Raw genomic sequence first — 24,524 nt, 5'->3', positions numbered from 1 at the left:
CAGAAGAGAGAAAAGTCTCTGTCTTCAGCTCTTTATTGTCAGTGTAGTCACTTCAGTTTGAACAAAGAAAGATCTAGGTCCAAGATGGCTTTGCACACTCAGTACTTGTCCTCGTATTTGGAAGGAAGAGCAAACTCCTTCAGACAAAGAGGGAATCCCATTCCTGTCCGCTTTAGACCAGAACGGACTGGTCTTCACACCACATGACCTGAACTAGCCTAAACCCAAAGATCTCATGGCAAGACTTTTTTTTTGTCTATACACTACCAGCTGCTAAACACTCAATCAGCAGGAGCATTTAGGTGGTATTGACTTAGTGGGGTTGGGGGGGGGGGGATTGAGGGTGGGGGAGGGGGCACTCTGCTCCTCCACGCGCGCGTGCACCAGCGCTGCCATCCCGCTCGCTCACACCCACTCCTGCATGGAGCGTTTGCAGTACAGTATGTGGCGCTGGGTGTCCTTCCTCTTGAAGCGGAACACCGTGTACAGCAGGACCATCATGCACAGGGCCAGGATGCAGGGGATGGCGATGGCCACGGCCTTCTCCGTGCCACCGGTGCTCTCCAACTTGATGATGATGTCCACGTCCTCCGGGTCGTACTGGTGCTCCTCCGGCTGAGCCCAGTCCGCGTCCTTGTCCGGGTCTATGGGGATGTGGTCGCAGCCCATAAAGTCCCGCAAGATGGAGCGTGGATATCCCGGCTCCACCCGCAGTCTCTCATTGCTGAACTTCCAATATTCCTTCCCCTTATAGAAATATGTATATCCTGCAGATAAAGCTGGAAAAGAGAGGTGTTAATGATATATCAAAATGCTGAAAAATCATATCTAAAATCTTATTTGATATACTGAAAATCCTCAGTTGTTGTATTTGTTATGTAGACTAATCTAGATTGTGAAAACATTATCATAGTCCTACCATTAGCTTTGTCCACGAAAGCCCCCTGCGGGGATTCTGGGATACCCTTCCAAACAGAAATGGGTTTGGGGTACCCAGGGTCCATGGTCCTCAAATCCTCATTATACCTCCAGTATCTGTACAGGGTGTAAGGCAGTAAGCAGACCGAATGAGGACAATGTACAAGCCAGACTTTACCAGACAGCAAAACCTGCTTTGGCACAACAGTGTTTTTGTAAAGTTTTCCCAAAGATACATGGCAACAACCACAACATTTGCCACCCCCTTTTGTCCTACTTGCTAATGCAGAGCAGCAGGCAGCAGTTATGAACAATTTCCTGCCAAGAATGCTGCAGTACATGGCTAAGGACATTTTGCTTTTCTCAGGATTTTAATGACATTGCCATTGCAACTTGGCAGCTCCACATAATTAAGCACAATCATTACGGCTAGCAGTGCTCACACGGGAATGCTGTTGTGCTGAGGGACAGAGGCTCGGTCTGCAACACTAACCTGTCCCCTTTAAAGAAGTATGTCTTTGCAGCACCCTCCCACCAGACAGCCGTCTCAATGCTCTGAGTGGGCATCCCAGTACCAAACAGTGAAATATCCTTAGGATATGTAGGCTGCAGGGTCGTGTCTTTGAACACCCAGAACCGGTTCCCTACAAGAACGACGGCAGACAAACAAAACAAAATAAAAAAAACTGTCAATCCACAGTAATTCTGCATTAAAAGAGACCATGTGTACATTGAGAACGAATACAAATTGGGAAAGTTTAGCAACCTTAAAAGGTCATTCTCACCTTTGAAGAACACAAATTTCCCTTCGCTGTTCTCATAGACTGCATCAATCTTAGAAGGCAGCCCTCTCCAGAAGTAATTGATTTGCATCGGATACCCCGGCACCACAGAATTATCTCGCACCCTCCAAAACCACTGGTCCTAGAAAAAGAAGTGGACAAACAAGGGATTAGCATAGTTATGCCTTCAATGGGCGTTTCTTAGAATAGTTGAAAAGTTTACTGTCACTTGTCAATGTCAATGAGTAGAAATAACATTAATACACATATCTTTGAAAATCTACTGTCTCCTTTTCAATAAATCCTGACCTCATCCTCCAAAAACACCTGATTTCACAAAAAAAAAGGTACCTTAAATACAAACAACTCCTTTCGCAGGATGGCCAGTGTGTTAAATCCGCCGTCGCAGATATTGGGTTTGGAGTTTTGGTTAGTGGTCTTTGTCTTCTGCGGAGGCCGGTGTGGTCGGCTCTGGCGGTCGTGCTTGCGGGGGTCGGAGGGTGGCTGCTGCAGGCGTGGGGGCGCAGCTGTCGTCAGCAGCCTGGTGGGCTGGGGGCTCCTGTCTGGAGGGCCTGTTGAGATCGGAGAGATGGGAGTGGTCTTAATAAAGGTGGTTGGTCTAACATGACGACCCTGTCAGACAGGGTGCAATGAATGGCAACACCAGGTACAGGCAGAGGTATATACGGCCAGCACCACTAACAAATTGGAGAACAAAATTTATATTTCTGCACACAAGCTTTCATTACGGTTAAAAGAAAAAAGTTGGATCTACAATCTACTAGTGTTCATAGACTCGTGTCTCCCCAAGAGGTCCTATAGTTACCCATCATCCTATGGATGAACTGACAGAAATATAAAATGACCATGTGCCACAGGTAGCTCACCATAGATCTTCTGAATGCCTTGCAGATCGTCATGCGGTAGCTTGAAGCTCTCTGTGTCCATGTACTGGTAGAAGGGGGCCATAATGGCTGTGGGGTCATTGGAATGTTCCAGTCCAAGAGCATGGCCCAGCTCGTGCACCGCCACAAGGAAGAGATCATTGCCTTTAAAAAGACAGAAATTCCAGAAATATACACATTTACAAGCAGTTCCGGGGCATTCAATATTCCTTTAATATGAGTATCAGGTCCAGACAGTCCATGGATTTTCAGGTGTGTTTTAGTTTGGTTGTGCTTTCACAATAATGTGGATTTTGTGCTATGTAACAGCAGCTGGCATGGATTCCGAGTTAAGTAGCGTGTTTCAGATATAATCTTGTCTGTAATCTGGGGTCATGGCATTTTGGTGCATCACATTCTCAGATAAGCTAACTGACAGTGAAAGCCGAGGGAATGCATGGTGATCTGAACACATGCAGTAATTCAACCCGGAGCAAAAACATAAGAGAAAATCTCGTCCTTGCCATGGGCAGGGGGGTGGGGGGATTGGGGGGGGTGGCTACTGTCTTACACAACATGCCGTATGAACAGACCTATATTGCCCGAAAACACAGGGAAGTAAAAATACACACATGCACAATGTACAAGAGTGAAAAAAAAAATCACCGGACCTCCACTGACAGCAAACACCTCAAGGCTTGTCTCACTAAGCACTGTATGTGTGCATGACAATTGTTGGCTTCAGGAATCCAGCATGATACAGTGTAAGAACGTGTGCAGGATAATGTCCATTAATCCGTGAGCCATACTGCGCCCATATCACCTTTACTGACCTTGACTTTAATCAGCCTACATGACTAACATAAGCACAACAATTTCAGCACAGGCTCTGCTTCATGGTCCCGCTCCTCTGTGATGGTATCATCAAGTAAAAGAAAGTGCATTTCAAATCAAATTTCATTAAACAGAATACGACAGAAGAAAAACTTCAAACCATTTCCCTGCCATTGCCAGATTTGCATTATTCCTTAAGCCCTTTCTAGCTGGTGTCAGCAATAGCATTAGTATTGCAGATCAGATAGTACTATGGTCAACATTCAAGATAATCCAGCGACCTCAAGAGCCATGACCCTGCGCTATTAATGGGTTAAATGAGAAGCTGTAATTATGATTCAGAGCACACACTGTCATAAAGGCCAAAAGCGAGTGATTTCAGGCTGGCAGACAGCAGTGTGAGTGCTGCTGGCTAATGCCTGTGTTTGCTGCTATCCATTATCGCTATGCTGGAGCGCTTGTCTTAAAAGCACTCAGGTCTTGCAGTCTAGGTAATTAAGGTTAAGTGCCTCTGGATGCAACAAAGTGGCGGATCTGATTACCCCATCAAAGAGTGGCTTCAGCCACCCAGTAATATTCCCAGCGAATACCACCAACCCACCCCCCATCCCATCCACACACACACACACATACACATCATCCACGCTCCACAACATACACAGGCACACACAGGCCCAAACATAAGTACCCATGAGAGGGTGGCTGACGTTGTTCATGGAGCTCGTTCTCACCATCATGGTTAGGGTTGCCAAGGGTCCAGGGCTCGTCCGAGTCAAAGTGGGTGTCCCCGCCTATGCCAGGGCCTGGGAAGTAGGCGTGCGCCAGGAAGCCCCCCTCACCATCAAAAGGGGAGCTGTCGCCATGGAAACCTGAAGCGAAGATGATGGTGATGTCCACCTCACGCTTGCCGCTCTCCAGCGCGCTGTACGGCACAGCCTCAAAGCGCAGCGGCGTCACACCCTGCCACACGTCAAACGCCCGGCGGATGGCAGCGTGGGTCTCATGGTTTCCCACCTTGGGTGTGAAATTCTTTAAGCTGGAGACGGAAACAAATGATTATGATTGCTGGGTTTAAAGTTCGTTTTTCTCCTGGGCTTAATCTATTTGGAAACTCACTGTGTTACTCTAGGGGACTATTTTTATATTGAAAAAATGGAGCTGTATTTGTATGTTTGATGATTCATTTGAGCCTTTTTCCTGCATAGAGAAATGTGTGACAAGCACTGAATAAAGACAAATATCCTGGCACTGAATGTAATTCCTGCGCCATGACTGTCTGAACAACAAATTAGGCAATCAATGAATTCTACTGCAGTCTAGGTCACATAGATACAAAAATGAAGGGGCCCCATGATGATGGGAACAAACACTTCTAAGGAGCACAGAAACAATCAACTGCTTATGTGAGACTGTGCATTATCCACATGAAAAATACACACACACACAGACACTCACACACACACACAAACCAAGACTCACAAAACCTGGAGATGGCGAGAAAGCAATTTCCCAAAACCATAGTCCCTTCGAATCCTAGAAGCCTGAGAGTTTACTTTTAAACTGTTCCAGCCGCAGTAGCTTTGCTGAACTTTCACATTCAAGTCTTTATCTCTCGCTGACAGACACAGAAAAAAAAGAAAATCTCCTCTCTTTCCTCTGATTTTCCCAGAAAGAGACGCAGTCAGCAGCCTGTCCCCTTCCTGTACTGATTTACATCCCATTTGCATAGGTGCCTCAGCAATTAAAAAATAATCACAGGAGGAAGGATTTGAATACATCAGTTTTGTTATCACATGCTCTAGTCGGTCTAGTCTAAATTGGGGTGAGAGAACCTTATATTTCCTCCCTGCCTTCGTAAATGTAAACTTACGAGCTTTTAGAATATGTCCCTGAAAGGTTAGAGATAAGCAGAATGCAGTGAGGAGGTTTCTCAATTCCGTGTACCGGCCGGGTCTCCATTGCAGTGCGGGGAGTTTGAGAAAATGTATTCATGGCGACTTACCCGTGTAACATCGTGGAACATGCGAGACGTTTACGTCATTACAAGTCAAGAGGCGACTAACTCGAAAACAGATTGTTAAAGGTTACTGATGCTAACCGAGCTTCAGCTCGTCATCACACCAGACAAGTCATCTTCCTCACTCACTCCCACCTGTATGTGATGTGCGTGCGCTGCCACTTCTGGCCCGTGAGGGCGTAGCGCCGTTTGCGGGGCCGGGAGCCGGAACTGGACACGTCGCTAAGTGGATCTGAGACTCCGCACCGGGGTTTCCTCATCCAGCTGAGAAGAAGAACATGATGCAAGTACATCATGGCTGGCATCTCTATTATTTTCCTTTCAATAGCTAAGCAGGTTAATGCTATTGTCTTAGACCCCAAAGGTCCCATGTTGCTCATCACAAATCCTGCACTTAGGTTCTGTTGGCTGACTACTTTCATCTATTTTTGGCGTTGGCTACTTGAGCATTTGTATCCCACATTGCACAAGATTCATTATCACTGCAAGCTGTTTGTAATGGTTGCCACTTTTCATTAATGTCTACGCAGCAGATAAATAATGGCTGAAAAATACTCCAAAAAGCACCTGTCACCAACAACAACAACCATCATTCAGCATTGACAAGCGCATTGTGTTGAGCCACTGAAAAATAATCTTAGCTGTACTGTTTGAACAATGCACCCTAATGGGAAAAAAAAATCTTGCCTTGAAATAAAATTGTCGCACAGATGCAGATTGAGTATAATTAATGACTAGCCAGTATTATAGGGACTAGCCAGGGCATATCAGTGCCATAATGCACATATTTGCATTGAATAAATCTGATGCACAGATTTAAAGTTTATTGGGAGATTATGATATAACTTCCATCAATCATACTATCCATACAGACATCTCTCAAGTGTTTAAGCCTCACTGCATAAATCACTACATCTGGAGCACTTTTCAAAATGCTGGTACACAACTTTTTGTTTTGTTTTGTGAGTTCATATATTAAAAGTGTGTATGCAAATATGTTTGAGAGACAGATTCTGTCTGTGTGTGTGTATGTGTATGTGTGTGTGTGTGTGTGTGTGTGTGTGTGTGTGTGTGTGTGTGTGTGTGTGAGTGCGTGCGTGTGTGTGTGGGTGTGTCTGTTGAATTTGGATTTAAGCTCACCTTATGGTGTTTCTGTTCAGTGTCCCTGTGATATTAAGGCCATAAAGGCGTTGCATGGCAGCAATGGCTGAATGCATGGTCTGTGCTGAGCGCAAAACAGCCATTCCAGGTTCTGTGTGCGGGAGATAGCCATACTTCTGCAGCCAAGCCTACAGTAGAGTGGAAAAAAACACAAGTGAGTGAAAGGAAAGAGCGAGGGATAGGGAGAGCAGAGCTAGAGTGGGAGAGAGATTTTATCATGGGCTGCTCTTAGCTTAGACTTAATCCACATGTGGACAGACTTACATGTTACCAGCATTGTCCTCATAATAGACACATTGACTAATTAAACACAATGCAATGGAAGTATAATTACGTATTGTTGTATGAATCAATGAAAGAATGAATATATTAATATTTGTCAATACTTATTATTGCATCTAACTGATTGTTCAAAGACAAGCAAAAAAACAAAGACTTCAATTTCGTCTCCATATATGACTAAATATGACTAGTATTTCTAACACTTTGTACTGACTGCTCCAGTGCGTAACAGCTGGCCTGAGGGCACAGTTAAAAGGCACAGATTGCTAAAAGCAGTGCAACATGGGTAGCCAGTCATAGGGTTAGTCCATGGGTGTCATTAGGCCTGGGCGTCTGAGGCTACAGCCCCAAAGGTTTTATGAATAGCTCCAGATCTCAATTTTTTATTTAGATTTAAATTTTAAATAAAAAAATGTATTATATTTTTCATAGCAGATCTATTTATCTGTCTTTCTGATCATCCATTAAAGCCCTTGAAAGTAATATGATATTGTTGATCAAAAACACAGGTATCCTACGTTTTGGGTCATCTGTGTCATTCAAGCAGCAGATCTACTTCACACCACTTGACATCGCACATTTTGTGTGAGCACACAGGGCTTGTCAATGTTGGCATCTGGTGGTAGCTAGCCAGCTAATTCACGATGGCAAGACTTGAAGGCTTTGGAGATAATACACTTTTAAAGGCTGAAGGAAACAAGGCGCAGGCCCAGACGAGGCCAGAGGAGGTGGAGGAAGAGTTATCTCCTGTTGCAATCTCCTTTTGCTGACCATTTGGCCAATTTGGGCAATACACAAGCAAGGTAAAAGGGAATCAAATAATGACAACCGTTTAGAATCAATTTTATTATCTCCCAGTTTTAAAATCAATCCCCAGACAACACTATGTGTAGGCCTATCTACAACTCGGTTTACCTAAGGCTGACGTTGTTTTCTGATATTCAAACAGCACGATGTTCACATGAAACGTAATTTCTGTCTATAAAAGTCTGTCCATGTCCTGTGTCAGTGTGACCTAGCATAGGCCTAAACGTGTTTTCATGCAGACAAGCAGTGCGGTATAATGGATGGGGTAATCACGTGAGTCAGACGGATGATGGGCCCTGTCTTTAGGCATACTGTTTCATACTGTCTCAAACTGTGTGAAAATGGTGCATTTAGCTGTCAGAAATAGAGAAAGAAAATCCCCGGGGGACAATTTCCCCAGATCCCCCTACAGGTCTGGGCTAAGCCCTGAATATTTTCAACTCTTAGCAACGCACCTGGGTAACTCCACAAAATCCACAGATCTGCTTGTTCTCGTATATTCAAGAGTGTGGGCACTACATGCCTGCACACACATGTTCTGGTGTGTGTGCATGCACGTCTTGAGAGGGGATACCTCTGTCTCCCAACAGGTCAACCGATTCCAATACTGATACAACATGATGCTGCAGCACACAACACATGTCCAGACTGATTGTACCAGACTGAGCCCCATCTCTGCTGTTTTGGGTGTGTGTTCCTGTCACACCCGCTCATCACTGCAAGATGGCTCCAAAGATAGGGAGAACTTCTCATGAGCAACGCTGACTAACATCACAGCTGTGCCTCCACGCTAGGCGCTCACATGGACGTGATAAGATGGAGCCAATCACTCCACCATTTCCTTCCATTCAATCAGATCCTCCTCGAGTGGGCATCGACACCCCCCCTGCCACCCCCCAACCCCCCACCCCACGCCACGCAGAAGCCAGGAAGTGAGGGAACACGCCAGCTGACGGGGTGCATGTCAATAATTCATCAGGCCAGGCTGCGTAGGCTCCGCCGGCTGGCTCCCTCCAGCCCGGTGGGCACATGCCCAGGGGTCTCCATGGAAATGAAGCACCACGGATACAGCGCATTCGTCTTAGCGGGTATCACTTCCTTTCAATTATTCAGAGGCTGGCCACAGCGGCTATACATGTGCTACTGAGATATTACTCACTGAGAGAGTCCACATGAATAATGCTTCTGCACAGACCACGTGTGTTGAGGGGCACAAGCACATTTATATATAAATGGGTTTATGAGATCAAGCCAAGAAATGAAGTCAACACTAATAGCCCTAACAAATGAACAAGGGACATCACAGAAGAGGCTCAAGGAGCATGTCAAGGAAAACAATGGTGTCTCACCAGATAACTCTCCAGGCAAAGAGATAGAGATATTTCACAATGACCAGTAGGGACACTCAGTGCTGAGCCACCATGCCTCCATGTGAGCCCAAGCAGTGGGCAGCTCCATGCTGTGCAGGTCCATTTGTGAATGAGCTCTGCTGATGGTGCGTCCAGGCCGTCTGTGCTGTGCTGTGCTGTGCTGTGCTGTGCTGTCCTTCACATGGGCGGCATGTGTGCAATCTGATTCACCTCTGGTCCCGCGCCACAGTGAGTTATGCGTTGTGTCCCGATGCTTGGGAGTGTTGTCAATCACTCTCGCCATTCGTCACCGTTCTTGTTTACCACTTTCAGATGTCCCGACAGCCCGCGGTGATGCAACACACAGGGCCAAGTAATAAATCACTTTTGAGTCATCGAGGCCCAAACTAAATCCAGTGAACTCCACCTATATCAACTTTGTACCAAGCCCACGTTTGAATTAAATACTGTCAAATCCAGAGCGGTTCTGCAGCTCAATTTCAGTTTTGCAGTACAAACTATTTTCTTTAACAACATTTAGTGTTTCTTTATTGTTGTGCATTAATGTACACACGACCTCCTGTCCTTCAACTTCCTGTCTGTGAGCGCTTTCCCAGGTTGGCTGAGAGGTCACTGTCAGGCTTGGCCAATCCCAGTGAGCAAAACAACCACGCAGCTTCACTTGACTCCACTACACTAACCCACAGCTGTCTCCCTGGTACCCAGCTGCCTATGCACCAACTCACTCCAGGCTCTCAGAGCTATCACTGCCACGCCAGCTAATCCCCCCCCACCCCCCACTATCTCTCTCTCTCTCTCCCTCCCTCTATCTCTCTCATACTCTCGTTCGCTCGCTCCCTTGCTTTCTCTCTCTATTTCCCTCTCTCTCTCTCTCTCTCTCTCTCTCCCTCTCTCTCGCTCCCTCTCTGATTCCAGCTCCTAAGCCAAACCACCCCTTTATCCGCTTTTTATGCCTTTAATCAGCTGTGTGTTTGCTTGGTACACAGCTGTGCTGAGACGCAGGTTCCAGACCTTCAGAAGGAAATGATATTGTGAGTCCAAATGTGCATTTGCAAATGGGATGCCTTCCCCTTCCAATCGTCCTTTATTTTTCCTGATTTACTTATACCTTTTAACCCTTCTCTTGCATTACATGATGGCAACACGGCTTTCCCTGTGGCAGTGTGCGATTGTTTTTTAAGGGCTGTTTTCAGATTCAGGCTATGCTGTCCATCATCAGTGACAGCTAGAGCACGCAAGTGCACATGGAATACAGTAGCACATTTTTTGGCTAACGCCGATCTGCAGATTCATTTGAGCAGATTGTGAATCTCTGATTGCTCCTGCGGCACCCATACGATACTCCAATAAAAGTGAGAAGCTTTCAATGGAATGGATTCGGGTGTGGCTGTGTATGGACCAATTAGTCGCCTGAAGTGCACAGCACAAGCACTCCAATTTTTCAATTCCACAAAGAGGCACAAGCCACACACAGATCCATGAAGGTCTCCCGCTTGTGTTTGTTGCTTAGTTTGCCCCATGGGCACTTTGCCCGACAAGGAGAAACACATTTCTTTTCCCGCTGTTTTTAATTGGTAGTCCTGTGTATTACTGTAAATGGCTCGGGGTGCAGTGATTCCCTGAGTGCTCTCTGCTGAAGGTCCCAGCCTGTTCCCAGGCCTGTGATGGCATCTCTCCCCAGGCGTAGCCACACTCCCACACTATTAATCAAGCTAATATGAATCCAGTGACCTGAGCAGTGAGTATGCAGCAGCAGCAGCCGCCGCTGCCAGAGTCCACAGCCCTTCAACAACACAGCAGACAGCCAGTGCAGTATGGGCAGCCCCATACGTTACCAGAGCAGAAGGAAGGTGGGGGTTAGTCGTATCCAGGTCACTGCCTTGTTCCCTTTGGCACTATTAGTGAAGGGGAACAGTGGACAGTGGTCAAGTACATAGAAATACATAGCATTGATGTAGTCAGCACACGTTTTGTCTCCAAAGCACCTGACAGAACAGGGATGATGGTGTTTTTATCTGTATGCTAAATACTTGAACAGCAATTTCAGCTCTGAACAGCTGGGCTGAAAAATGTCTAGGTGCTGAAAATAGTTGGGGTGTCCAGATCAGCCTCCCTTAAAAGGTTCATGATTGTAGGGTTCCAACAAGGAAAAACAGCATTCTGTTTGCATCATGCTGCCAAAACAAGAGCAGATGTGGGATTCTGTTTTGATCTGGTGGCGCTAGCACTGAATCCCCTGCTCTCCTCTCAGCAGGTCTGACACTAAATAATGTGGGCCAGAGGGTCTAAATCTTATTACGTAACACCGTGTCCTGCTAAAATCTTAATCTACGAGCATATCTAAGGGAAGCAGTGGATAGGGAGAGACCTGACGCCAATTCTCGTTGAAACCTTACAATTCATAACGTCTTTAGATAGACGTTGGAGTTATCCCAGTTTGCTAAGACTATGCTGCTCGCTCATTTAATAACATTTTGAGCTTCTTCCTCGGGGTCCACACCCGTGTCATTCGTGTTCTTGCATCATGTTCTGTCTGTCATTTCATTGAAGAAATTGATAGAATGAGGTGTCACATTCACTTTTCTGTCTGTAGGGGTTGAGCACTTGAAGTGAGCACATAGCAACATCTCTACAGACTACAGCTTTCAGGAGCTTAAAATAAATTCTACGTGCAATGATAAAAGCAGAATAGAATAGAAAAGGATTCATGACACTTTGATCACGTTTGAGAAAACACTCAGTAAACTGCTGTGCATATGCATACATGTTCCATGTCCACGGAGTCAATTCCTCCATGAAGTACAGTGCAAAATTTGATCATTCTAGTATGACGATACTGATGGCCAGCTATTGCAGTCCAACACAACGCAATTATGCTTCAATTCATTCCGGAGATGTTCTTTGCATGTGATTCGTAACGAATGGGAATCATCAAGCAGGACCAACGGACTCACAGTCTGAACACCCAACCCCAGAACTGGGCCAAGCTTACCTCCACGCTGAAGCGATGCTCGTCTCCGGACACGGCACATAAAATCCAAAGCGAAGTATGCAACCATAGCACTCCTGCGCATGTATGTTCCAGTCTTTTCCGCTTATGAAATGATTTTAAAATCATGTTTATGTTTTATGTTCGATGCTAGAATAAATACAAAATCTGTCGAGGTGTTGTCCAAAAATCCTCGCGCGTCAGATGAGAAAAGCCATTAGGATCCGAAAGATGCTGCGACCTACAGAGAGGAGTGTTGAGGCAGGGGGGAGACATGCATCCATGAAACTGTGCTGGCGCTGCTGGATGGTTAACCACACTCCATGTCGGATTTTTTTTGCCAGGCTCGATTATCTTGGCAACGCATTTCCGCTGCTCTTGACAGTCACCTTCCCAGTTGCCCAGCCTGCCTTTCTGTACCAAGCAACATTTATGCGCGTATGCGATGATACCCACGGGTTGGCGCCTGCGCTTTGATTGTCTCAGCAGCTTGAAGCTTGAAGTTCACTCCCCCCGCCCCCCACATCTCTCCTACATAGGGAGCAGCGCCGTTCATAATGCCAGAATACACTTTAAGTGTAAAGGTAACATGTTAAATCTTATAAAAATACGACTGCCAAGCACAAAACACGTCCCATGCATATAATGTTTTGATAGTAAATATTGCTTTCAAATTGTGGCACAATTGAAATAGGCGACATATAACATAACATGGCACAAAAAACACAACATAACTACTAACCTATATCACTTGTCAATATCTTTCAGTGGAATTGAAGCGAACAATTTCCTACTGTTCACTGAAGCACCTGCTAACGCAGTTTATTTTTTTCCATTTGAGAGGGCATGCTTTCAGAAATCCATTTTACCACTAGGTGGTAATATTTCGTCACAATTTTTCGAGTACAAGCGGTTATGTGCCACCTTCTGATATACTGCAAAAAATGCATTGTGTTGACAGCTGTGCTTTGATTCCAGTCCACACAACTTAACAATTAATCAATGAATTAATTAATCTTTTTTTCCATTCAGGCATTCATTAAAACATCCATTTAAATTACTCCTTCCCCTTCCTCTTCGGCTCTTTGGCTGTTGGACGACCACCAGATGCCATCCCAGAGCTCAGTGCCAATGATAGCTGAATCAGTCTTTCACCATACTCTGGATCTTTCCTCTACAGGCTCATCAATAAATTATAAAAATGATTTAACAACAGGACATGAGTGACAGTGGGTTTGGTAAAGGATATCCCCACGACTGTAATTTGGCTTTAGGCAAGAGGGTTGATTCTAATTTCATTTGCAGTGGTCTGTAACGGTTTCATAAAAGCAACCACACAGTCTGTAGCAGCCAGTGGCTATTTGAATACAACACTTAGAAATGTGTGTCATATTTTGAATATGAACACTGTAATTGTGTCAAGAGAATAGCTGTGCTTGTTGAATGAGAAAATGCACCGAAAACAGTTGGTTTTAGCTGTGAAAGCCTCGGTGGGAAATCACACTTGATGTCAGAAAAAAACACATTGCTGAACTTTAAGCCAGCAATTAGTGTGAGCAAATGGGTGAAGACTGACCATCCTTTCTTTTCACAAGGCAGTACTTGGGTTTAGTTGATCCACGGGGGAAATTAAATCATCTCCTCCACTCATTTAATAAGGGAGATCAGGAAGTACTCGCTGTGGTATTTGCTTTGTTAAATAAAGCTTAATTAAGAATCCGTTCAAGGTTTCCACTTTCACAAAGGCAGATACAGTCCATTCTGAGCTTTGGATGTTCTCAGCAATGTAGACAAGAAATGACCTACTCCAGTCATATCAACAATTGATAGCACTGGTGCAGGGGCCTTTGTAACATTGTTGTGGTTCAGCTCTGGTTAAATATATCAGCAAGTCTGCACAAATCATTGCAATTGTGCACAGCAGTCCTTTGGGTATTCACACTCAAAGGAGTGGTGGCTAAGAACAACACAACTAATGCCCTCTGTAGGCCACAAGCATGTATGTGCTCTGTATTCCTGCAGGGCTTGTGGAAATGGGCCACAGTTACAGTAAGTCTAATGAAGGAGAGTTCAGAATAAATCTTTAAACTTTTAGAGACTGATGTTTTTTTTTTTTTCCTTTTCTGGCATTTGGATTAAAGAGCTTCACTTGGTAACTTTAGGCTTGGAGTATTTATTGTTTAACCAGGAGAGGAGTCATGACAACCACATGCTCTGACAAGTAGGCCTTGACAAGTGCCTGACATGATGATTGGGAAATATTTAGTCTCAGAGCAAAATGTCCCCCACCTCTCTCTCCCTGGCTTTCTCTCTCGTGTGTGTGTGTGTGTGTGTGTGTGTGTGTGTGTGTGTGTGTGTGTGTGTGTGTGTGTGTGTGTGTGTGTGTGTGTGTGTGTGTGTGATAGATACATAGATTGTTCAGTTTCTGTCACTGGCTCTCATGCGGCTGCCCCAACAGATGGCTGCAAAGAAAATTGCACTTGCAAGAACAGACTGGCGACTGATATGCAACATCTTGCTGCACACATTGACGGACTTAAGCTTCCTCAAGAAGTAGAGTCAGCTCTGTAGACAGCCTCAATGTTACATCTCAGTCCAGTCGGTTGTTAAGATGAACTCCCAGCCCTCCATCACTTCTTCTACCAGGATGGGCCCTGGTCCTCCTAAAATCCACAACCATCCTCTTCGTCTTGGCCACATTTGTTCCCACACCACGCCACAAAGCGGTACCCCAGTTCCCCTGTACTCAGTCTCCTGCCCACTACTGACACACCCCACAACTGCAGAGTCATCCGAACATTTCTACTGGTGACTGCACTCCAAGTTGTATTGGAAGTCTGAGGTATACAGAGTGAATAGGAAAGGTGAGAGTAGGTGAGAGGGGTTTGGGCAGGCACGGCATGAGTCTGATAAGCCTGATCTATGGTCGTGCATAGAGCCCTCTGCGTCGTTGCAAACCCTCTCCGAAAGAGGTGTGAGAAGGAAACAGGGGTGGGGTCCGTGTGGCTATGGGAGGGGGAGGTAGAAGCTGAGGGTCCTGAACTGAACTGTGTGAGTGAATGCATCTAGGTCTCAAAATAGCCCCAAGGATTTCATTACATTTATCCATATGTGTTATAGCCATAATAACGACTTGACTATTACATTATTAAAGGAAAGTTGATTTCCGTAGCATTTCAGCAAATGCTGCTCTGTATGTGAAAACAGCCCCAAGGAGTGCATCTGTTTGGAATAACACAATCACACAACCACCCTCTCTAATTAAGCCTAATTACCTCACCCTTTTGTTTGTACTGCCCAAGGCATGGCCAGCCCATCAGCAACAACAGAAATCTGCCTCAGCCCCTCCTGATGCACCTCTCTGCCCCCACTGTGGGATGTGAACTGTGTGATCTAATACAGGAAAACCATAATCACGTGGTCATTAATTAGAAACATTTAGGTTAGTGTTGTTTTCGTAAAGGTTCGTCTCCGATTCTGCGCTTTGATCAGCCTCAGGTTCGTCAAGAACAAATGAAAGCAAGGAGTTTTTTTTATCACATAAACACAGGCCATCCAAGGTCCTCACTTCAGAACTCAACCTTGATGAGTCTCCTCTAGCAGTCTTTGTTATCTCTTACGTTACATTGTTTGCTTCACAGTGTTTTTCACGGTTAATCAAAGCCATCACACTGGAGACCAGGTTTTTCAGCCATAAAGACAAACGTGTTCATGTTTTATTTGGACTTGTCTCCTTGTGTGTACTTGTACGGGTTCTGCCTCGAGTCCCGCCCTGTCCAGCTGGAGTCTGTCAGGCGAGAGCGTAAAGCTGGGTCTTATGGCAGACACACCTCCTTCACAGCATGGATACACATCATCCTTTCTGCCTCAGTAAACAACTTAATTGCATCAACTCTTTGTCTGAGGCCTAACCAGCAGGACAGTACACTATTCATCTTGATACACACTGATGATATCTTGACTGTCAGAAACCGGCGTGGACTAGGGTCCCATTTTACTGCACCACGGCGATGATATTGTAAGAAATTGGGAAGGTAGTTTTTCTTTCAGTTTTGAGAAGTACAGTACATGAATGCTTGTACATTTTCTCTTCTTGCATGTGTCAGTCTTTTGGTCATACTTTCTTCATTTCCAGGGAAGCCTTTGCAGGTCTATACAAATCTTCCAGACAGGACAAGCCTTGTCAGTGATTAGTGGTTCGGCTTGCATGCAGACAGGTGTGGAAATGAGTGGAAACATATTTCAACATCCAACACACATGGAACAAACACTAACACTGTAAAGTGTGTGTGTAAAAAACAGACCCCTAGTGTGATAGTTTTGAGTATGTGTCTGTGTTTGTGAATTGGTGTGTCTGTGCATGTGTTATAGAGAGAACAAGAGAGACAGAGATTTGTGAGCTATAATAAGCAGAGGGAGCTGGTCTAAAGTTAATCATTTCTGACCAATAAGGGATTAAATAAAGAGTGAGGTATTGAATTCTGCGCTGTGTTTTAATCTTTTCCATTTCCTGAAACATGCACCTATGCCGAAGCTCTAATCCCCTATGTGAATCAGTTTGATTTGATATCTGCCCTATGTTACCAAACACACTCCAAAATGTCTCTGTGTTGCTGATACAATGCCACTACCATATATGCCCTCTGCATAGTAGAGATTTCACAGTATTAAAGTGTCACATTTCATTCAGATTTTCTGGTGAAGACACACACACACATATGAATAGTATATCTCGCCTATTTTGCAAACCATAATCTCTTATCAACCTCTCTTCTATCTGAAAGGGAAGGTGATGGAATCTAGTCAATTTTTCCATCCCCCAGGTATTTGGAGATTGCTCAGCTCCTGACTCAGTCTTCTCTCTCTGTTTACATATTTTCCACTCACTTGATCTGATGGTAGAGCCCCTGGAAATTTTCCCCTTTCCCAAGACCTGCTAGCAGCAGGTGTGTGGCAATCTAAACCAAGTACAGAAGCGCGTGTCAGAACCTTGGGAAGAAAAGGGTTATGGGGCTTGTGGTTTGTTACTGTTTCTTGTGCTCTCTCTCCTCTCTCTCTCTCTCTCTCTCTCTCTCTCTCTCTCTCTCTCTCTTCCTCGCTGGCTGGCTGGCTCTCTTGCAATACATTGCAGAATCACATTCAAATTGGTCACAGATCACAGAGACAAGTAATGACATTACAAGTCCCATTTGCACAAGCATTGGATGACCTTAATGGAATAATAGCAAGTAAGAAATACTGTTGACTGATTACTTATTTTGTCTCAGACACCAGGATGTCTGCCTGGAAAACATAATCACAAGGATGCATTACTTTCAATCTCCTATGCTACATGCTGACGTCAGGCACGGTGGTCGGTCGGTTAGTTCATTCACTCAGTCATGATCTGACCATGCCACAGGAAAACTTGCTCCCATAGCCTGAATTGCATTATTTTCATTACATTACTTAGCAAGGCAGTCACTACAATACTTCATTTATCAATCGCTATACTATACTTTTTTATATTTTTTATATTTGCTGTATGCGATTTGTATTTACTACAAGGGACATGACTTTCTTAGTGTAGATACATTTTAATAACACGTGACTGGGTTTCTTTCAAGCATAAAGGCAATCAGTAGAATATTGGATATGCATTGTTTCTAGTTTGTTAAGTTATTCTAACCTAAAGTATTATAAACACGATTAACTGGTAAATCATATCAGCCATGGCAAACAAAACCAGCCAGACAACATATTAATATCTGTACTGTCAACATCACATAGTTGTCTATTGTCAAATATAATGTCTTAACAAGCACTCTAGGAAATGTTTTGTTTGGGGTGAGTACAGATTCACAACATGCTACAATAGTAGGCTATACTGTATATACCCATTTACTCTAGTAAGGAAGAGTGATTTTTCTTTAGGACACAATTAGGTAAAGTGACTTTTTTTTTACAGTGGAACACGGCTGCAATGGTCACCATGCACTATGCAGGTTGAATGTGTTAATGTATATCTCAAAATGATATTCGTAGAAAACTGTTTATAGTGTGAAATATTATGAGTCATATATTCTGTGATTTTGGTTATAAGCTGTTTGTTTACAGGTTTATGACCCACCTCAATCTGCAATGTCCTTGGTGATGGCGAGATTTATGGTACCTCAGACCATTTAAATTTATTTGACCATGTTTATTCAAGTGACCAGAGTCTAGCTACCCTAGTAACTTAATTTATGCAACTATTTCCATTTAGGTCATTTGTCCACTCTAAAGCTTCTGGCACACAATGACGTTAAACACATAGTAAAAGTGACATGGGGAAACGGGAACGGGGCTAGAAATGACTTTGGCGAACAATGGGCTGCATACATTGTTGGTGTCTTATTCTTGTTTGACTGAAGTTGATCAATTACACCATACACAACCAATCTGAAATGACTCGTTCATGCGCGCTTCACAGTCCTGGTCCTCCTCCTGGTGACGTCAGATACTCTGTGCCTTATCCTTCCTCAGCCAACAGATTTCTCACTGCAGAGATTTTCAAGGGAGAAGGCGGAGCTGTCAAAGTTTTCTGTCTAAGTCTAGACAAGTTCTGTATGAAGTCGCTACCTTGAATGACACGTTTCGAACATAACTAATTAAATCGAATACGGTGGTAGCATGGAATAACGAGTTTCCTTTTCGTGACGACACGACTGATGAAATAAGTTATGGCAAAACTAAATGAGATTGGAATCGTTGTAACCTTACTAGTTTCCTTTGGTTGCTGCGCTACGCCGGAAAAGAAAGGTAAGCTTGCCTTAAGGACCGAGACATGGGTGTTGGATTCGCTTTCGGAGGTGGGATTTGATCGGAAAGGCAGTCTTGGCACAGCGGTGTCTGTCTGGCATAGCGTCTGATGTGTGTTCATGCAATTCCTAGCTGTGTGGGAAAAGTGTGTAAAAGGGCTTATTTGAACCAGCACTGGAATGAGAGTTTAAGCAGTTGGTACAGTATTAGTGTATGATCACATGGCGTTCGCACGTCCCACTTTTAAACATTAAACTTGTATCATTGTAGGCTACCGTAAGTTGATTGATTGATACTGAAAGTATTGTAGGCTACCTTAAGTTGATTTATTGGTACTGAAATGATTGATACTGAAAAAAGAAAGGACAGTGGCTAGTTTAGCAACTGTAATAAGATATTTCAGGAGAAAAAATACAAAAAAGATATTAGAATTTACAAAGAGAGGGGTGAAGTTGTTACTGGAAGTGAAGAGACGAATGATGTAGCCTGTGCGCTTGGGGTTTAAAGCCAGATATTTCGCAATCCACAAGACTTGACATACCCATCCCAAACGGAACTGCTATCACACGAGTCTCACGGAGATGACATGCTGCTGTTGTTGGTGTTGACCTTATTTCCTGTCTGACTTTAAAACTGTGGAGAAACAAAACGCACACGCCTAAAATTCAGTTTATTTAACTAAAGTAAAGAAATCATCAGTGACAGAATTTTCTGCACCACAACTCTCTTTTTTCTATTAACAAGTTTTTGTCAGTTTTGATCATGTAATCGTTTTGTTTAGAGCAGTGCATTCCATCATTTTCCTTTAAAGAATATATATTCCTGGAGAGATTTACCTGTTTAAAATGATGGTAAATAAACTACCTTGTTCAGCCTGGTTGAAGTAAGGAGTGTCCTCCCGTATGTGCTCAGTTGCCAAGGTGGACAGATGGGGTGCCCAGAATCCAGGCTATTAGACTGAAAGCCCCCTCTGGTCCTGATGAGACAGCCACCCCACACAGGATGAAGGATGCTCTACATCTTGACTTTCCTCACCTCAGTAGAACATCACATCACTTGTAGTCTTTCTTCATGGTGGCACGTTTTCAAAATGCAGCAGCCTTTTGAAAACTTGCAAAAAATGTATGAGACCCAATTAATTAGTGGTATAGTGTAGACCCCGTAACAAAAATAAATTCTATTAATACATTTTTGGTTTTATATTTCACTTATGCCAGTCTTTTGACATTACAGGGGTAATTGATGTATTATCTTGTTGTACAACCTGTTGAATTTCTCTGGTGTGTTAAATGTATTTGTTTGGAAAATGTGAAATATGTAAAGTATATGTGGAGAAAATATTTAAAGTCAGACCTTGACCCACTTAAAACAATGGCCTGTGTATATCAGATTATGATTTTTGTGAAGACAACAGTTAGAAATCAAAACAGTACTCATCTCTCTCTCTCTCTCTCTCTCTCATGTAACTACGAATACTGCGTAAAAAGCTAGACAATCCCTTTTCATCTGACTGAACACCTTAAATGAAGGAACCCCATGTATGCATTTCAATTACTGATTGTGGCTCAAGTCAAGAGTGTTGTTCTAAGCCTTAAGACTGACTAAGTCATTGCACTGAATGGTTCAGAAAGTCATGATGCCCTCAATCTGTTCTTTTTCCAAGTTAAAGATTTAATCACACACACTCTGATCATTAGGCTGCAGTTATTCAGTGTTCAACCAACCAATAACCAGGCCGAGTATCATTTTCTCTCCAATGTTCCATGTACAAACTTTGATATCCCATGAAGATATCTCCCAAGAAGGATAGCAAACAATAATAAAATAACTTACATCTCACTCAAAAACCCTTTCTTAGAGTTAATGCACGGTATGTCCCAGTCATCCATCAGTCTCCAACAAAAACATCTCGGCCTGCATCCTACAAAATCATAACAAGTCTGTTGTGTTTGTGAGCCAAAAAGACAGATTTCCCAAATATTTCAGGAGAACTAAACAAAACAGACAGCTCAGTCTGGCCCTGGGGTATTGGGTGGGGAATCCACCGCATGCCCTGTGTCAGGGGTGGAGGCACAGCACCACTGAGGCTCTGGCTTGAGCGTTAGGTTACTTTGCATGTCCTGTAGATCTTGTTCCTGAAGCTTCAGGTTTTGCCTAACACTTAGTTGTGCTGACAGTGGAAAGCTAGTTGCTGTTTTGCTTTGTTTTTCATCTCCCTTTGGGCTGGAGCAGATGTTCTTGTTATTCCTGGCCTCTTCATGACGCGTTCAGAAGTAGTGCAGTGCTAACATGGCATAAAACACACATGCCGTTTTTGGCTGCCCTTCATTACCTGGCTTTTAATGAATCTAATCTCAAGCTTTCTGCCATCAGGTAGACTTTGTATTACAAAATCATGTAAAGAACATCCTCAGATTGGACTCCGAATATAACCTGCCCACACCATCCCTACGGTGGAAAGGCGTTCAGAGATTTTGATCGAATCTGATTTGCCCCAAAACTCCTTGTGTGTAATTTGCTAATAAATGCTCTGTGGTGCTCGGCAGATATAGTTTCAGTAGCATGCGTCCCTGTAGGATGTCAAAATGTCCTTCCTTAATGATGTGTGGAGCTGGGGGTCTGGCCAAAGTATCCTGTACGAATAAGATAAATCATTTAACAGAAAGTCCTTCTCCAGAGTCAGGCCTTGTGCGTGTGTGCGCTTTGACTTTCCAAATGACTTTGCATTATAATGATACACTTTTGAGCAATTATTTCCCACATAAGGTCTACAGGAAATGGACTCAGTAGGTTGTGCTCTCTTGAATTGCAGATCACGGTGGAATAGTGACAGGTGTAATTTTCATCAGCGTTCCTATTTAATAGAAATTACCGGAACACCACCTAGCCAGTTAATCACAGGAGGCATTCTGCGTTGCTCTGCAGCTCATGTCATTATTGCTGGGTTTACTGGCAGGAGGCATATGGTCATAGCTAAAAGATAACTTGAGACCAGATTAAAGCTGTTGTCCCAGAATGTTTGTACTGCATCTCTGTGTCGCATGTCTAGAGCTGGTGTGCACGATGTGTGGGTGCAATTTTAACCTGATTTATGTTGTCCTAGAGTTCATTTATGAGTTATTCCTGTACAAATCAAAGCACTTTTTCAAATGCATAACTGGATGTGGTTGTGTTGTTGAATTGATGCTTAGTAATGCATGATGTTTTTTTTTTGTCTCTTACCATGGCAAGTGCATCTGGTTTTGTCTGAGCCCCTTCTGCCGTTTTATGTTCCAAAGTGATGGCTGGGTTCTCCTCCTTCCGTTTGCCCTCTGTCCACTTCCAGAGGTTTCTGTTATGATTTGTTTCCAGGGGCCACTCTCGCGTATCAGAGCCTTCCCAGTGGGGTAATTGGTGGCAATCCTCAGTTACCTGGAGGCATCAGAATTTCGGTGAGCTGAGGCCGTTCTGGGCGCCCTCTCCTACTCTCCCCGGCCTGATGGCCTTCCCAGACACACATCTGCTTAAGATGTTGGAACTGTCGAAGTCCAGAGAGCTGACGGAGCAATGGACCTCCTGCTTTGATAAACTATTAGGCAGTACTGTGAAATGGCAGACATTTCATCTTCTGCGTGGGTATGGACCTAGAGAAGAACAATGCAGGTTGTTCAGTTCGGTCCAATAGTTATGGCCACCGCTCTGTGAGTCTTAAAGGGAAAGATTTTTCAACCTGGGCTCTATATTTAGATCTTTTTGGGACCAAATTTTTGCTAGGGACAAAAAGCGATCGAAATTGATCCAGTATTGAGTTTCAAAGCTCAAACCGGCAACTGCAAGATGGCTACACAATGAAATCCTATGGAGCAAATATGCACGTCAAAGTAAACCTGGCCACTGACAGGCTTGTAAATGTTATTATAAGAGTCTGCCAACATGGAAAAGATCCCTACAGAGATACACCCACGTCTGTTTACCTCAATAAATGTAAACAAAAAACAAACAAAAAACAGTCAGTTTTTTTTACCATTCAGGTAGAGAACTGTCGTTGAGAGTGGTAATGGTGGAAGAGAACCACAAAAGTTCAAGGGCCTCCATGGATATCAAACACAGACTCCATGACACAAACTTAGAAGCACATTGATATGTGGGTTACAGGAGTTGTGCAGGCACAGCCATCCAATATGCTCAGTCTGGCTGACAGTTGACTGACAACTCAGCCACAGAAGTCTGTGGGCAGCAAAGGAGATAAGGACAAAAGGGTCCAGAAGCTAAGTGTGACAGTTCAGTAAAAGCACCTACCAAGGTCAGGAAGCCAAGAATCCTAGTTGTTTAGCTGGTAGTTGTTGGTGTGGCAGTTAGCATAACAAGCTAAAACTCTTTAACCCAACGCAGCCCCAACAGGTCAGGAGGTAATGATGGCAACAACTAAGGGAGTTGAAGGGCCTGAAAGGTGTTGCCATCGTAGCTGTAATTCTGCTGGTCAGCTAACTATCTGGTTTGTTTTGTTCTGGGGGGAAATTTGTTATTTCCCTGAACTATGTAACCAACGTAGCTACCTTATGCATTAGCCCAAAGCTAACATTAGCTACGCTGTGTAAGCTAGTAGACGATGTAGCTATGTGTACATGTACCATGCATGTAATCTATCTGTGTGTATGTTTACGGGTGTATGCATTGTACTTGTGAGCAAGTGTCATTTGAGGGTATTTATCTTATGTTAGTCTATATTGAACGGGATGTTTTACAAATGTGGTGATGTAGCTTATTTGTTTGTTTTTGTAGTTGTGAGAATGAGACATGAGGTAGTTGGATACGTTAAGCGATGACAGCAGTTCGCTGAGCTCCTGTCATGGTTTTATCCTTCATCAGTAGTGTTTTGGAGGAAAGCCTGAAGGAAGGGACTTGGATTTTTTTCGGTTGTATACTTTCAAAATCAAGTTTGCTCTTGATGTTTTTCCAACATTACCTACCCTACCTTTAAAGACATAAGAAGGCACAGGCCTCACTGAGCTAGAGCTAGGGCAAAATTAGCTTCCAAGCTGATTTGCTTCCTAGCAAATTAGCTTCTGCCTCTCACTGTCTCAAGCACTTTCTTCTGTGAGAATTCCCCAACATTATTTCAAAGCCTATAATCAAAGAACAGACATGAACTAAATCGATCCTTCTCAGTTGGCATTTTGGAGTCTTGTCTTTTGTCTGAGCACAGCAAGAAATCTGCATGAGTGAAACAGCTTTAAGATTTGAGGATCTAGGACAGTCTCCCAAAAATAGTACATTGTAGAAAGGGTGAGAGCTTTGGAGTTTATGGTCTTTCCATGATTGAATGGGACTTTTGGGCTCTTGGTTGTTTGCAGTGGAAACAGACTAAGCGTGGTTGGAACTGGAAAAAGAAGTTGTCAGTCACATCTCATTAAGTGCACAGCCATTTGAGTTAGCCATAGTTCACATAGATGTCCTTATGTTTTACATACAGTGGAATTTGAAATAACATCTTACACTGAACAGGAAAGGCTATTTTTATTCTTGCATTCACTTATGAAACTCCTTGCAGTCATGTCAGCCATAACAAGTTAACACAATAAATATAAGTGACAGGTGTCAATGAAGGCACTGTGGTAAAACCTGTAGAAACAAATTCATACAAGGAGGTAAATGATAAATTTATACTTGACATTCTTGCCTGGGGTAGATATGTAAAATGTAAAGTAATGTTCACTCGAT

At 43.7% G+C, this 24,524-nt stretch overlaps 2 protein-coding genes across 2 annotated transcripts in view; one reads left to right on the top strand and one right to left on the bottom strand.

The window, feature by feature from the left end:
* Nucleotides 1-333: 333 nt before the first annotated feature.
* On the bottom strand, nucleotides 334-12,708 carry mmp16b (matrix metallopeptidase 16b (membrane-inserted)). Its single transcript, XM_031562915.2, has 10 exons — nucleotides 12,048-12,708; nucleotides 6,576-6,724; nucleotides 5,571-5,699; nucleotides 4,150-4,454; nucleotides 2,588-2,749; nucleotides 2,052-2,272; nucleotides 1,704-1,842; nucleotides 1,412-1,562; nucleotides 920-1,035; nucleotides 334-779 (listed from the first exon to the last, which is right to left on the bottom strand). The coding sequence occupies exons 1-10, from the start codon at nucleotides 12,171-12,173 to the stop codon at nucleotides 406-408; spliced, it is 1,872 nt and encodes a 623-aa protein (XP_031418775.1). The 5' UTR covers nucleotides 12,174-12,708; the 3' UTR covers nucleotides 334-405.
* Nucleotides 12,709-18,555: 5,847 nt separating this feature from the next.
* egfra (epidermal growth factor receptor a (erythroblastic leukemia viral (v-erb-b) oncogene homolog, avian)) overlaps nucleotides 18,556-24,524 on the top strand; it is a 34,980-nt gene continuing 29,011 nt past the window's right edge. The window contains exon 1 of the mRNA XM_031562909.2: nucleotides 18,556-18,824. Coding sequence (XP_031418769.1) covers nucleotides 18,746-18,824 — 79 coding nt within the window. The 5' untranslated portion in view covers nucleotides 18,556-18,745. The remainder of the gene's footprint in view (nucleotides 18,825-24,524) is intronic.

This window comes from Clupea harengus, chromosome 25 (assembly GCF_900700415.2).
Source record: "Clupea harengus chromosome 25, Ch_v2.0.2, whole genome shotgun sequence".
Lineage (NCBI taxonomy): Eukaryota > Metazoa > Chordata > Actinopteri > Clupeiformes > Clupeidae > Clupea > Clupea harengus.
Note: the sequence above shows the minus strand (reverse complement) of the source record. Positions and strands in the feature narration are given on the sequence as shown.